The 15323-nt window shown below is 56.2% G+C and overlaps 1 protein-coding gene across 1 annotated transcript; it reads right to left on the bottom strand.

Moving 5' to 3' along the window:
• Window positions 1-4441: 4441 nt before the first annotated feature.
• Window positions 4442-11748, bottom strand: PRKAG3 (protein kinase AMP-activated non-catalytic subunit gamma 3). Its single transcript, XM_036022840.1, is given in 14 exon segments — window positions 4442-5105; window positions 5442-5588; window positions 5753-5790; window positions 7308-7473; window positions 7587-7713; window positions 7908-7962; window positions 8182-8227; window positions 8342-8400; window positions 8809-8845; window positions 8847-8891; window positions 9915-10282; window positions 10633-10788; window positions 11242-11281; window positions 11635-11748. Coding segments are annotated over 14 exon segments (1434 nt in total). The 5' UTR covers window positions 11668-11748; the 3' UTR covers window positions 4442-4988.
• Window positions 11749-15323: the final 3575 nt, after the last annotated feature.

The raw sequence follows: 15323 nt of genomic DNA, 5'->3' as shown, positions 1-15323 counted from the left end.
CAGCTCAAATGTCACTGCCTCTGCAAAGCCTTCCCTGACCTCCCTGGGCGAGTGTGAGCGCTTCCCTCTGTGCGTCCCCCACCCCCTTCTCCTACAGAACTGAGCGCTCAGCCTGTTCCCCGTGTTGTAAACGTGCCTGTGTCCCCAGCCAGCCGCGGGCCCCACGGAGGGCACCAACCGAGCCCCTTTCAGTGTGGATCCCAGTGTCTCACTCTGGGTCTAGCTCTCGGGAGGTGATTAATAAATATTTGCTGAATGAGAAGAGACAGGAATTGGAGGAAGGGAAGGGAAGGACTGGGATGCATAGGAGCTTTCCATATTGAGAAGAGAAACCCAGAGAGAGAGCTGGAAGGAAGTCCTGATTAGAAAGGCGTGGCTCTGGACCCTGCCTGTGGAGGGGCTCACCGGTGAGAGCTCCTCAGGACCGCAGAGGACTGGGGCTGGGCCCCGAGGTGCCAGGATCCCTGTCACTGCGTCACCCAAAGCTGACTTCCGCCTTTCCCAGCAGGCTGCTCCTTCAGACCGCCTAAGGTGAGCTGTCCAAGCCACACGAACGCCTTAGTACCGGCTCCTGGGTCGGGGGGATAGAGCTTGGAATTGGGGATCTGTAGCGTCTCTCCAAGAGGGTCCGCACTCACCATGTGCAGCTCAGTGAGTGGCTGCATAGGCTGATTTCCCACTAAAATCTATGAAGAGCTTATATTGCACAGATAGAACATTATTCCAGCCATAAAAGGAATGAAGCACTGATTCACGCCACATCATGGATGAACCTTGAAACCAGAAGGAAGGAAACCAGACCCCCCCCCAAAAAAAAGGACTACATCTTTTTGAAATGAAAGTTATTGGGGTGACATTGGTTAATAAGATATGTCGGTTTCAAGTGTCGATTTCTGTAATACACGATCTCTGTGTTGCCTTGTGTGCGCACCACCTGAAGTTGAATCACCTGTCACCACACATTTGGAAAAGATCACATCCTTTGTGATTCTGTTTACACACACAGTGTCCAGAGTAGGCAAATCCATGGGGACAAAAAGCAGATTAGTAGTTGCCGGAGGCCTGGGGTGGGGGAAGGGAGCCTGGGGTGACTGTTACGGCGTGTGGAGTTTTCTATTGGATGGAGAATATGGGCCTTGATTAGATAGTAGCGATGGCTGCAGAACTGTGTGAATGTACTAAATACCACTGAATTGTACGCTTTGAAAGAATGAATGTAAATGGCACGCGAATTATTTCTCAGCTGAAAAACATCTGCGGAGCTGAGTGGCTAGAAATAGCTGCCGACGGTAACAGTACCTCCAGCGGCGCCGCGGGGCGTCCCGGGGCGGGGCTGTCCCGCTGCTGTGCGTCTCCGCGTCCTAAAGTGCAGCCGCCGGTCGGGAACCGGAAACGCAGAGCCGAAACCAGAGCTAGGCAGTCGGCGAAACAGTGGTGGCCGTGTGAGGATCAAGTAAAGAGCAGGTGAGGTGTATGTAGGCACAGCCTCCGAGGCTCCCCCAACAGCTCTGGCCACCACTGACGAGGGAACGCTGGGTCCCCCAGGAGGAAAGGGCCGGAGAGCTATTAACACGGCTGGGGAGCCTGGCCCACAGACAGAGCTCTGGGAAGAAGAATCAAAGACTTCCCCGAACAGAGAAAAAAGAACTACAACATGGCCAAAGAGGTTTTCTTTGTTATACTACATATTCTTTTTTTTTTTTTTTTAAAGACTGATGAGATGTACCTGGGAAACAGCACATGTATACCATACGTGCACACGAAGTTCTTTCTCTTATTCTGGGGGGGGGGGTGAGGTGTGAAAATGGCCTCTGTCAGTTTACATTCCGGCATAATACCCGCACGAGACATTTCATGTAAATGAAAAAAGTACTTTCTTTGGTGATGCAATAGTGTGGGCTCTTTCCTTGCACCTTTCTCTCCGGAGGGTGAAAAACGCTGTGGTTTGAGGTTTGGCACGAAGCCCATCGGAGGCCGGAGGGTGACGAGGCGCACTTCCAGGGTCTGGGGTCTGAGGACGGTGTGCTGCCCCAGGTGGCATGGGGAGGGGGGGTCCCGGGAGGCTCCCTGATAACCCGCCCTGACCTGACTCTGTAAGGAAAGAAGAACAGCAGGATTTGCAGAAGGGTGCACGTTAGCTCAGCACAGCAGATGTACCTTCTACGGAAAGCAAGTCTCCCCAGGGCGGTGAACTGCTGGGACCTCGGGGGCGGGGGGTGGGGTGGAGACCCGTCGGCTCAGGAGAGCAGCAGAATGGGTAAAGACTGTCTTCCCCAGGCTGCCTGTTCCACCTAAGGCCTGTGCTGGGACCTCTGAAGGCCTGGGCACCCCCCCGCCCTGCAAAGCCTGAGCCTGCCACACTTTCCCTAGAGCCACCTCAGTCAGGGGCAGCCTGCCCTGCCCACCCCCACCCAAGGATGTTGTCACTTGAGTGGGCATATGCCTGCATCCCATCCTCCCAGTTGAGCCCAAGACCCAGTACCTTCCTAGGTAGGGCCAGAGCAAAGAGCCAGCCCCTGACCTGTGGGCTAGAGCCAACCAGAAACGTAAGCTGGGGGTCTGGGAAAACGCCTGCATTTGCTGCCTGGCCCATCAGGCTCCTCCCTGCCTGCACTCCACTGCTCTGTGAGGTGAATGGGGCAGGAGGGAGCATACTTCCAATGTGTTAGCCTCTCCCTCCCTGCTGACCAGCTCTACCTGCAGTGTCCCTGGTCACAGTGAGGGCCACGCAGCAGAAGCTCAGACTTGACTTTGGAATTTCAAAAGCCTGACTCTCAAGGTGGGTGTCAGAAACTCAAGACACACACAGCGGATTTGGAAGAGCATATGATGGGTCAGAGAAAAATGCCCCTTCTTCCCACTGGGTAGAGATTCGCAGGCCGGTGGGCCTTGGAGAAGCAAAGAGTACAGACAATTCTGGGGTCCCTGAGAAGGAGCTGTGTCTGGGGTGGTGGGAAGAATGACAAATACCCCAGAGAGGTTTGGAGAGCACAGGCTAGAAGCCCCCTGGGGACCCATGTTTCCCGGGAAAACCCGAAAGGCTCACAATAGAACAGGCCAGTGGCTGTCCATCTCAGCAGGTGGACTTGGGTCAGCCCCACAGAGCTTCCTGAAGCCCAAGGGGTGCAGGGTCAAGAGCTGCAATGTCCTCATGGCCCAAGGGCAGGCAGGCCCAATGAGGCTTCATGGTAGTGAGTGAGGGGCCACCGAGCAGGGGTCATGCCCACCGATGACCCCCCCATGTGACAACTAGGTGGAATGGGGGTGTGTTAACAGGAGATGACCCGGGTGGATGATGATGATGGCTGAGGAACAAATTCTTACACCATTGAAAGCCTCCTCCTCTTCCTCCTCACTGCACCGAACCCCAGGATGGGAGGGGAACCTCAAACTGACTGAGATTAATTGCTACCGCCTGGAGAAAGGGGCTTCATAACAGAAACAACATTCAGTGTTAGAAGAACAAAGTTAAGCTTCTCGCAGACTGGAGTTTATGGAGTGAGTTGTAGCTACTGTGCAAGGAACTAATATTTTCTCTATGGCTTTGTTATAAATGAAAGATGAGACAGAAATGTCGGTGGAATAACACTGTGTGCACCCAAGGAACGCCGCTTCCGGCACTGGCCAGTTACAGCTGTTCCTTCGCGTCTTCCAATTCGGAAAGTAGGAGGGATCTTGCCACAGGCTCACGTCAAAGGACTGCAGCGTTTTCTGAGTGAAACATAAAATCTAAGTTCACGGGTTGCTCCCTTTGTTTTCTCTATCGTTCCTCCTCATGATCTGAACTCGGGGCCGTCACCGGGCACTGGGAACACTGCTGGAGAGAGCTGAGGACGCGGATGGAGGGGAGACCCCACTCCCACAGGCAGCTCTACCAATAACTGTTGCTCCATGGCGCCCCCAGCAGCCCCGAAATGTCAGTGCAGGGGGAGTAGGAGGGCAGTGGCAACGCTGCTGTGGGAACCCTCAAGGCAGTTCTCATGCGGGAAGAACAGCCGCAGTCCCAGGAGCTGGGACGCAGAGCAGCAGGTAGTCCAGAAGCTGAAGGATCCAGAGCCCCTGACTAAACCCGTGGGCTCGCCGCCCCAGTGGGACAGTGGGGGGAGGTGATGTGGGTGGACGTGGAGCAGTCGGCCCTAGGGCAATCCCAGTGCCTCTGGTTCAGGGACCTCTAGGCTTGACTCAGCTTTTCTCCTTAATCTCACCATCCCATAGTGCTCTGGGCATTCCCGAGGGCTTCTGGGAGCATAGGCAGGGCAGGGGCATTTAGGGAGGGCTGGAGAAGCCTGCGAGGAAAAGAGAAGGGAAGACAGTGACCGGATGGGGAGGGGAGGGTGCCTTTCCGACAGGAGAACGTCGGTCTTGCCACCCACTGCCAAGCAGGTGGGATCCGCGCCCCACCCCTCTGCAAGCCCTGAGCAAACGCACTCCCAGGCGAAGGTCTGAGATCATTCACATTTACTGAGAAGAGTATTAGAAGCTCCCTCCTTCTAGCCTGAGTTCTTACTGAGCAGGGAAATGCCATTTAACAAAGTTGCATCAACTTGCTTCCTCCCAGTAGCGGCATTCCAAGCAGGGGGAACTGAATTGTGAAAGGGCAGGTGTTCTCCCTGGGGCACCTGAAGTCACATCACACTGCCCTTGCCTTTGTCCTGGCCCCTGTGCCCCCTCTCAAGAGGGGCTCTGTGACCTCAACAGAGAAGAAAACAACACGACGGCCCCACGGTGAGTTCTGACTCTTGTGGTTTTCGTGGGGCTGCTCAGCTAGGAGCTGGGCCACTCCCTATCCTCAGAGTACCCCAGCGTGAGATCTGGGGGCCCAGGAAAGACCGCGGGGCTGGTGCTGAGGCCAGTGGCCCAGAGCAGAGCCTACCTGAACCAGAGTCGAACCAGCTAATGGGGGTGGGGGAAGATGAGGGCCGACGCCCCAGCTCCCTTCATGGGCTCCGGGTGTGGAAGGCAGCCTGGGAACGAGGACTCGGGTCTTCTCAGGCACTGAGGGCCTCGATGCCCGCAGGGCTGAGCACCAGCGCCTGGAGGATGTCGGAGAGGGACACCACGCCCAGGAGATGCTGGCTGTCATCCACTAGCACCAACCGGTGGACCTGTGGGCCGGCAGATGTCCAGTAAGGGGCAGGGCCATGCCGCTATGGCAGCCAATGAGGTTGTCAGCATCAAGAATCAGGGGCAACAAGTTCACATAACCAGGGCGGCAGGAGAGCGGCCCTTAGGAACCAGTTAAGGGAGGTTCTGACCTCCCTGGGGTGATCAGCTGGCCGTGGCCATGACCCTTGGGCCCCATGGATAGGACTAGTGGCTGGCCAGTGTGGACAGCCAGAGCTTGGCCACGAAGGAGGAGGACAAGGCAGGTGCCTGGTGCGCAGGGAGAGCTGGAGCCGTCCGTGGGAGGGGCCGGCTGTGTGCCTCAGGAGTGTGGGTACCTGTTCCCGCACGATCCGGTCGATGACCTCCTCCAAGGCCTCCTCTGGCTGGCAGGAAAGCACGCCCTCCAGACACAGCGTCCTCTGCCTCAGCGCTTCTCCCACACTCATGTCCAGGTGGTTGTAGGTGTGCTGGGCGGCCAGGTGCTGGCGGGAGGGGCGTGCTGCTTAGTCACCCCGGCAACCCGGCTCTAGCCCCACAGACACCGCCCCCTACACACCTAGAAATGCCCTCCTGGCCCACAGACGCCTCCGATTCCCACCCCGCAGCCTCCCTGCCCCCCGCCCCTCCGTTCCCCACCGACACTTACGATCACGTCAAAGCGGGAGTACAGGCCCACGACCTGACCTGCAGGGAGGCGGGTGGGGGGACAGAGACAGGGCGTAGGTTCTGATCAGAACCGGGGTGCCGTGCGAGGGCCTGGGCCGGTTCAGAACCCCTCGCCATCCCCGCCCCTGGAGCACCGCCTCCAGAGCGAGGCACCAGGCTGCCGCACTGACCCCACAGATCAGACAGCGTCAAGGGGAGAGAGGGACCACCTGACGCCACGCCTCCGGGTGGGACACAGTCACATGAGTGCGCCCCATCACCTACGCAGTAGTCGAGCCTGAGTCTGGTCAAGCCTTCGATCCAATATCTGGTTTGCAGAAAACAGGCGTAAAGGAACGAGGCTCAGGCCGCCCATGGCAGGCAGACGGGCAGATCCGGGGGCGGGACTCTCTGTGGGACCCATGACCCAGGCTTTCCATCATCCGTGTCATACAAGTTAAGTGGGGAGGGAACTGTTTGAGCTCAAAAGAGACTTGTGGGGCAAAAGAAACAGATGCAAAGTATAGTCCTTAATTGCCTCTGGTTTGAAAAAATCAAATGTGAAGAAAAACGTTATTCTTGGGGAAAATGGGGAAATGAGACTTAGGATTGAATAGTAGACAATAGCAATTAATCGTGTATAATTTTGCTAGGTGATACAGGAAATACACTTATTTTAAGAGACACGGGCTGTCATATTTAGGGCTGAAATGGCATGATGTCTACAACTTATTTTTAATTGCTTCAGCAGGAGAAGAGAAACTGATGTGGTAATATGTGAATCGTAGTTAATCCTGTCAGTGGATGTGCGGAGTTCATTATACAGCTTTTTCTACCATTTTCATGCATTTGAAATTTTTCATCATCAAAAATAAACTAGAATGCATCTGATATCGACTCATTATGGCAGTTCTCACTTTGAAATCATTGACCACCATGGTTTACCAAAGCAATGATCTTGTAATTCCTCTCACCCTTTCTCAGAGCAAGACACTGAGGTCTGACTGGGTCCCCTGGCCCATTCTAGGATGAATTAAAATGAAAAACCTCATCTGCTGTTTCCTCTCATCACGCTCACTTAGTCACACATAATCCTTTTAAATCATCCTGTGAAGCACCCTGGCTGGTGTAGCTTAGTGGATTGAGTGCAGGCCTGCAAGCCAAAGCATCACCGGTTTGATTCCCAGTCAGGGCACGCGCCCGGGTTGCAGGCCAGGTCCCCAGTGTGGGGTGTGCTAGAGGCAACCATACATTGATGTTTCATTCTCTCTCTTTCTCCCTCTCTTCCCCATCTCTCTAAAAATCAATAAATAAAATCCTTTTTTAAAAAAGCAAAAAAAAATCATCTTGTGAAGTCGGGGGAAGGGTGTTACTGAGATTCCCGCTTTACACATGGAAAACCCGAGGCACAGAGAGGCTAAGGAGCTGGACTGAGGCTCAGAGCAGGCAGAAGCTTCTAACTGGAACTCCACCCGGGCCCCAAGCTGAAGCTGCACAGGCCTCTGCGCCCCCCCCCCCCCCCGCCCATGCCCCCAGCCCCGTCCGGGGGCGGGTACCGTCTTCGTTGACCACAGGCAGCGCGGACACGTGCCGGTCCACGAAGATGTCCAGTGCGGTCAGGACGGGTGCCGTTTCGAGCACCACAGCCAAGTCTCGGAATGTGCCGATGCCCAGATCTTGGATGGTCCGGGAGAGGAAGGAGGGACGGGGCAGCAGAGAGCCCTGGTGGGGTTGGGGACACGTGGGGCCGTCAGGGTGGAGCAGCCTCCAGGGCTCCCAGCTGCCCCCTTCCCGATGGTCGGGGTCACCCCCGCCCGAGGCTGTCCCAGGCTCACGAAGATGTGCAGGAACTTGAGCAGCCGCTTGTGCGTGATGATGTGGAGCACGTCGCCTGAGACGGGGTCCAGGACGGGCAGGCGGTGGATCCGGTTCTTGATGAGACTGTAGACGGCTTCGAACAGGCTGCGGGGTGGGAGGAGTGAGCCTGAGGCAGCCCGGGGACAGACACCCTCCGGCCCAGCCCCCTAGAAGGGAGGACAGGGTGCCAAGGCTGCCCTGTGGGCCTCTCAAGATGCGCAGGTGAATTCGGAACTGGGGGGTGGGGAAGGAGACTGTGCAGAGCAAAGAGGCTCAGGTGGGTGGTTGGGGATGCTCACCTGTCATTGGGAGAGATGGAGACCAGAGGCTTGACACAGCCCTGGAGATAGATTTCTGCAGAAAAAGCCCAAATCAGGCCAAGGAAACTGGCTACCCTGCCTTACCGCATAGCCCACCGGAGAGCAGCCCCTCCCTGAGGGCCCCCGGGCTCCCCGCCACCCTTCCTCTGCCCCCTCTACGATATCCCCACTGACCATCCTCTCCCCCAGGCCCTTGGGCCCACGTGCACCCACACACCCTCGGCCCCTTTCCAGGTCCCCTCTGCCCACTCACCCCTCCAGGTCTCAATCTTATGTTCTTCAATCTCGTAGATCTGGACCTAGAGACAGACAGGGCTCCAGAAGTCAGACAGGGGCCCTTCGGGCACCAGGCTCCCTGAACTCCCCACCACCCAGCCCGGGGGGCGCCCTCAGGGCTCCCAGCCACTTCTCACCAGCGGGACCTGTAATACCGATGCAGCACCAAGATGAAGTCTGTGATGGTCAGCACTCCCTGTGGGGTTGGGGTACAGGGGCGTCAGCCTGGGGCCTTGTGGTGGGAGGCAGGTTGGGGCTCAGGCTCCCCTCGCAGGCCCCCCTAGTGTCCTGGTACTGAGATAACGCTGGGAATTATGGGAAGAGGCGAGCAGGGCAGCTCCTCCTTTGCCTGAGAAATGGGGTTCTCCCTTTTCCCTCCAGTTTCTCTCCTCCCCCCACCCTCTTCTATTCTCCTAATTTCTTGCTTCCCCTTTCTCTTTTCCTACTCATCACCTCTGACCTGGGACAACAGGGCTGTGTGCTAGAGAGGTCAGCTGGTTGCCACTTTTCCGCAGGTGGGGAGGTTGAATGCAGGAGCGCCTCACGAGGGTCCCACCTCTGAGGGCCCGTCCCTACCACCTCTGCCTCCCCGGCCCCTCCTCACCCACAAAGCTCTGCTTCCTGCTGTCCCACAGAGGTGCTGGCCCGGACACCGTTGGCCACCAGGGCGAAGAAGGCCTTCTTGATCTGAGGGCCGGGGAGAACGGATGGGGTGAGTGTCTCACCGCCCCTCAGCGGTGCCCCGTCCCCACCAGGCTCCCCCTCTGTGGGGCCTCCTCAGGGACTCCCCGCACTCAAGCCAGCCTGCCTCCCTCGTGTCATAGCACGCGCCAGACACCATCCTTGCTGGGGACATTTGCTCCAGAGATAAGGCTGCTGGTGGCCAGATGGTCCTCGGTGACTTTCCCCGCCAGGCCCTCAGAGCATGAAAAACCGTTTCCACTCAGAAGTCAGATGCGTGCACACACGCACGCAGTCTAATGTTGTTGATCTAAGTCCTAGACGTATAGTTATTGACAGAGAATTGACAAAATATTTTTCTTTAAACAAATTTTACATGGACTCATTTGGGCCTCAGCCTGGGCAATGCTATCTAAGCATGCTGGTTGTATTTCTAATGCGTATCTTAAAAAACACAAAACTACTACTGGAAATACATTCACTATATGTCACTGAATTGGACGCGTGGTGTGGACCCACGCAGACACAACGCCTAGGAACACGGCTTCCCGCAGGGGGACAAGGATGGGACTGCAGGCGTCTCGGAGCTCCGCCCAGTGGGAGAACAGGGGCCAGAGCTCGTCTTATTTACCCGGCACCGAGAGCCCCCTGCTCGCTGTCCTAAGCCGGTCTTCAGCATCTTCCACATACATCATCCAGGGCTTACAAAGTGCGCCTACCTATCCTGGGTTGCCCCAGGAGTCCTCTGAAACTTGTAGGGCCAAGCGGGCATTCCTACCCCCACCTTGGAGAGGAGAGAGGTCATGTGACTGACCCAGGACCCTACAGATACCAGTGGCAGAGCTGTGATGACCATGAGAAGTTTCCCACAGAGGGTAGCAGCCCTCCCTGCCCTGGGCTTTGTGGTGCTGAGAAAGAGCTCTGGAAGCGGACATGCAGGGAGGCCTGGCTGGGGAGGGTTTCCTGGAAGGTGTGAGGGGCGGTTGCAGCCACGTGAGGACAGAGGTGGGCAGAGCCGTGTGGCCTCACCTCCAGCGTGGTGTCGAAGATGACCAGCTTGGAGCTGGTTGCCATGGCATCGTAGCAGGTGTGCTTCTGCATGAAGTGCATGTAGACCTGGGCCCCCGGCTTCTGCAGCTCATCATCCAGGCCCTGCCTGGGTAATGGGGCCTGCAGGGGTGAGTACGGGGCGGGCCTCTCTTCCACCGGGCTGAGCTCATACCCGCAGGCTGCTGTGGCCTCTGTGCCCAGCTGCTGGCTGTCTGTGCTGGAGCCAGGGGCGGAGGCTCCGGACTCGCAGGGGAGGATGTCCAAGGGAGCAGCCTGGGCCAAGGGTGTGGCCCCGGGGAATGTGGCCTCCAGCCCGATGGACTCAGCAGCTGGCCTGGATCGGGGACCTGTTTGAGGGGCAGAGGGCAGTAATTCCATTGTCCAAAATACTTACGTTATCTGCTGTGTCCGTTCATCCTCCCAGCAGCCTTGGAAAGCCTGGATTGTGTGTGCATCCCATTTTGCAGGTGAGAAAGTTGGGTCTCAGGGAGTCGCACAAGATAGCGGCTCTGCCTCAGGTGACCCATGTTGGGTCTCCGCTCTGCCATGCGGTGGTCCTCTCCCACGTGGGGAGACTGAGGCTAAAGACGGGGGTTGGGTCCAACTCCGTGTTATGGGAGAATCAAGGGCAGGCTTCTGGGACTTCCCACTGCACACCCCGTGCCCCCATTTCCCCCAGAACTGGCCTTGGCCTCACCTTGCCCCAGGCCTGGCAGGTCCTCTTCCTCCACAGCCTCCTGCCTTGCCCACCTCGAGGCCTTGGCCCTCCGTCTCCTGCGGCTTCTTTTTGAGCTGCTGGTCGTGGCTGGCGATGGCCATGAAGTACCAGCTCCCTGCTCTAGGAAGCTCAGCTCTGGAAGGGGGAATGGGGCCTGTTTGGTTAATAGGGCGTGATGTAACAGAATCCATTAAAATGTGATTAATAGTGTTACTGAATATTTGCAAGCTTCCAAAGGGCTTTTCTCCCGCATCTTCTCATTCAAACTTCACAGCAATCTTATAAGAGAGGCACTGTGACCGTTCCTAGTTCATTAACAGGGGCCTTGAGATTAGAGAGGGTAAAAAATCTGCCCCAACCACACAGCTAGTAAATGGTAAAGTCGGAACCAGGGTCCAAGCCTTCAGACCCCAGACCCACCTTCTCTGTGTGGAGAAGGGCAGGAGCGAGTGAGAAAGGAGGAAGAAGACACAAAGAGGAACAAAGAAAGACAAGAGGGGAGGAAGACAGAAGCCAGGCTGGTGGAGTGGGGGAGGCTGGGGGCCCAGGGGAACGGCAGGGCCCAGCGGGAGGGGCCGCCCCACCTACCTCGGTTCTGAGGTCCCACAAGGCTGCTCCAGGACGGGGTCTGTGGGGAGAAGGGCCTGAAGGGTGGGAAAATGCCCTGCGTTCCGGAACGCGGGTCCTGTCTTGCTTTCCCACGGTGCACACGTGAGCACACCCACACACATATACACACAAAACACCCCACCCCACACACACCCATAAACACACACCCCACACACAAATACTTATACACACTCAGAAACACACATCCCCAATCATTCCCAGACATGGAACCCCGCACACTCACGTACACAAAGAATGTGTGTACACAGACACAAACATACTCACACGCAGAGAAAATCCAGGTCACACGCACACATGCACACACACATTCACACGCCGTGTTGTGTCCCCTGCCTGGAGCCCCGGTGGTACCCTGCGCAGTGCGTGCTCCAGCTCGGGCTCCATGCGGCCGGCAGGACCGACAGAGAGCAAGTGCTGGACGCCGTGGCTGGGCAGCACTATTCTGGGCCTGGCCCCTGGCACCCCGCCCTCCCGGATCGGTTTCTCTCTGGGTGTCAGGCAGCTGGGAGGGAGGGGGCCGCCCTGTTCAGCTCAGCGGCTCCAGCCCAGCAGCCTGGGGGTGGGGTGGGGAGGAAAGGGGCAACCTGGAATCTTGGTGTCTGGTCCTGGGCTGCCTCCAGGGTCTCAGAGGACAAGCAGGAAGGCCCCTGCCTGGGGGGGGGGGACTTGGATCAACGTGGGGGCGCTGGGGCTCAGAGGAGGTGGGCCCTGTGTCCTGGGTTCCTTCTCCGAGGGCCTCTCTTGTCTTTTCAGGCGCCTGGCAAGGGAAAATGGAGGCAGGCTGAGCTCAACTTTCTTCCTTATACAAACTTCAGCGTGGGTGGTGCTGGAGTTAGAAAGGGCAAGCTGCAGCCAGCTGGAGGGCTGGGGATATGGGGTGTGTGGGTGGTCCCGGGGCAGGGGCCGAATGTGTCCAGATGTCCCCATTTGAGTCCTAGGAGCCTGTCCCTCTCTCTATGGTGGAGGATTGGGATGGTTCGGGCAGGTGGGGGAGGCTGTGATGATCACTTTCAGGGTGCACAGTGGGCTTGAGGGCTTGGGGCTACACTGGGCCACGGGTGAGAGACCCCTGTTTCCACCTGTGGCGTGGAGGTAGATCCAGATGTGCAGCAGCCCCAGCCCCCTCATCCTGCTGCGTTTCCTGTCCCTGCCTCTTGGTGCCTACAGGATCCCAACCTGGCTCTGGCGGCTGCCCATCCCCCCTCCTTGGCATTCCTGGGGCCTGAGTCACCGTCCAAACCAGAAACGCTGACCCAGCCGCTCCCGCTCTCCGCGCCCTCCGCCCCTCCCTCCTCTCTTTCGTTCAGCTTCTCCCATCGCAGTCTCTGGCCCTGGGGTGGACATCGGGAACGGATTACCAGATTTCCTGTTGAATTCGTTGAACATATTTCCCATCATCCCTCAAACGCCCCCCACCCCGCCGCCCCCGTCCAGCCTGGGGGGGGGGGGGGGGTGGAGGAGAACCGAGCAGGAAGGGACTTCGCCCATCCGAGCGAGCGTGTCTTGGGTAGCACAGGGGTGAGCGCCGCTGTCCTTCCACAGGATCCCTGTGGCCCGTTCCTGCCTGCAACTTCTCAGGCACGGCTGATGGGACACCTCAAGTGGTAGGAAGATCAGGTGGACCATCCCTGGACGTGTGTGATGCATCAGACCTGGAAAACCCCCGCCCCCTGTGCTCCCCACGGTGACCCTCCCAGACAAGCCAGGCACACATCAGGCTCAGCTGACAGCACTGCCTTCTCCTGCACTACTTTCCTGTCCCTGTCCCCTCCACCGCCTCCCTGGCCCGCCCACAGGGCCCGGAGCAGGGGCTCCTTGTGAGAAAGTCTCCGTGGTGGCATCGCCCTTGCCGCACAGGCCCGCTAGTGAGTGTTCCGCGGGCCACTGCAGTGCGTGGGGCTCGCGTTTCCATGGCTACTCACGCCTGTATCTTTTATCTCCACGTAAACAGTGCGCACCTGGATGACCAAATTTGCTGGCTGGATGTGATGGACAGCCTGTTTGGAGTCAGGCTGACCTGATTAAAATGTATGCTCTGCTGTGTGCCTGCCATATGACCTTGGCAATAGCCCACTTCCGCTGAGTCTGTTTCTGTAAATGGGAAATGAGGGTAAAAACATTAGTTGGCTGAGACTGCCTGTTGCCTCTCCATGTCTATTTTTCTCTTCTTCCTTTCGTAATAGAATCACTTGAATTATAGCTGGAATGGCTGCCTATCATTAACCCAGGTTCCCAATCTTCCCGGAGGCTAAATACGGCCTTGTGACTAAATCTGGCTAATGCAATATGAGTGGAAGTGATGTGAGCAACTTCCAGGTCAGGCCTTAAAAGAAAGAAGCATGAGTTCCTCTCTTACTGTTGCCTGGAATGCTAATGTGATGGCAGGAGCTAGGGCAGCTATCTGGTGTCAAGATGAAAGATGTTTATTAAGGTTTGCACCGTCACCCTGCCAGGTTTGGACTTTCAGCAGACTAGTATAAGAAAAAATCTAAACTTTCTTTTTTAAAAAATTATTTTATTTATTTAGAGAAGGGAAGGGAAGGAGAAAGAGAGGAAGAGGAACATCAATATGCAGTTGCCCTTGCGTACCCCTTACTGGGAACCCAGGCCCACAACTCAGGCTTGTGCCCTGACTGGGAATTGAACTTGAGACCTTTTGGTTCACAGTCTTGTGCTGAGTTCACTGAGCCACACCAGTCAGGGCTTAAACTTTTCTGGTTTAATTCATTTAAATTGGGTCTTCTTTACAACAACCGAACATGTATACCAGCTAATGCAGAATTTGGTATCTGGAAGTAGCATTGCTTTAAAAGCCTAAAATAAAGATCATTAATTTAGAGAGTGGACAGCAGATAGCAAAGAAAAGTATTGTTTGCCGGTAAGCTGGTGACTGTTGCTATGTTACAGCAAAACCTAACCCAACTCTGTTATCTGTGATCCCTTAGAAGGGAAAGCACATGCTAAGTCTGCAAACACTCACTGGGACTTGACAGAGACACTGAAATTGCTGCCATGTGTTGGCTGCTGCTGGCTGCTGCTGCGAGCAAAGTCCACAAGAGAGATAGATGCACTGAGGCACGTTCTAAGAGGTGGTTTGGAGGAGCCAGGGCTGCACCTGTGGTCCCAAATCTGTCTCAAGCACACCCTGTTCAGCAAACAGTGCAAGCCAGTCCGGTGGGCAGGGTAAGGGAATTCCCTTCACAATCAAGCATACTTGTTTCAGATGGCCTCGAGATAGCTACTGCAGTTAGAAAAAGACTAGGAAGTACCCCGAGTCCGGAGTGTTCAAGCATAAAACTTACATCTATGAGACGGCTGTGGTTACTCGAATAAGAAACCAGTCAGAAGACTTCTAAGATTTTGAGGGTATTGTATTCATGAAGAAGCCCCAAACCTGGCAGCAAACCCTGGTGTGACACCCCCGCCCCCAGGTATTCCCACTGCCCCAAATCTGCACCAGCAGGAAGCGGGGTAGGAAGGTTGTACGTCTTCAGTGCGGCTGCAGAGGGCATTAGGCAGGAAGAGCTCCCAGGAGCAATGCCAGAGGCCACCGAGGAGGGTGGGAAGGGGGATCTTCCCGGACAGCAGGAGCAGGGGTGGCCAGACGCACTGCCCAGCTTCTCCCAAGGCCAGGGAGCGGATTTGCAATTCCTGCCCAGCTGGACTTAGTGACTGTTAAGAGTCAGAGACTGCCAGGCGTTTGCCATTCTCTCTTGTTGGTGGATTTCTTTTTCCAATTACAGTTTACATTCAATATTCTTTTGTATTAGTTTCAGGTGTGCAGCATAGCGTTCAACAATCATGTACTTTACAAAGTGTCCCCCTGATATTTCCAGTACCCACCTGGCACCCCACATAGTTATCACATTATTATTGACCATATTTCCTATGCTGTGCTTTACATCCCCGTGAGTATCTTGTAACTACTGATCTGTGCTTCTCAATGTCTTCACCTTTTCCACCCAGTCCCCCAGTCCCCTCCTCTCTGATAACCGTCAGGCTGTCCTGTGTCTATGAGTCTGTTTCTGTTTTGTTTGTTC

The sequence above is a fragment of the Phyllostomus discolor genome, chromosome 4 (assembly GCF_004126475.2).
Source record: "Phyllostomus discolor isolate MPI-MPIP mPhyDis1 chromosome 4, mPhyDis1.pri.v3, whole genome shotgun sequence".
Classification (NCBI taxonomy): Eukaryota; Metazoa; Chordata; class Mammalia; order Chiroptera; family Phyllostomidae; genus Phyllostomus; species Phyllostomus discolor.
The sequence above is the reverse complement of the archived record's forward strand: the minus strand, read 5'-3'. Positions and strand labels throughout refer to the sequence as shown.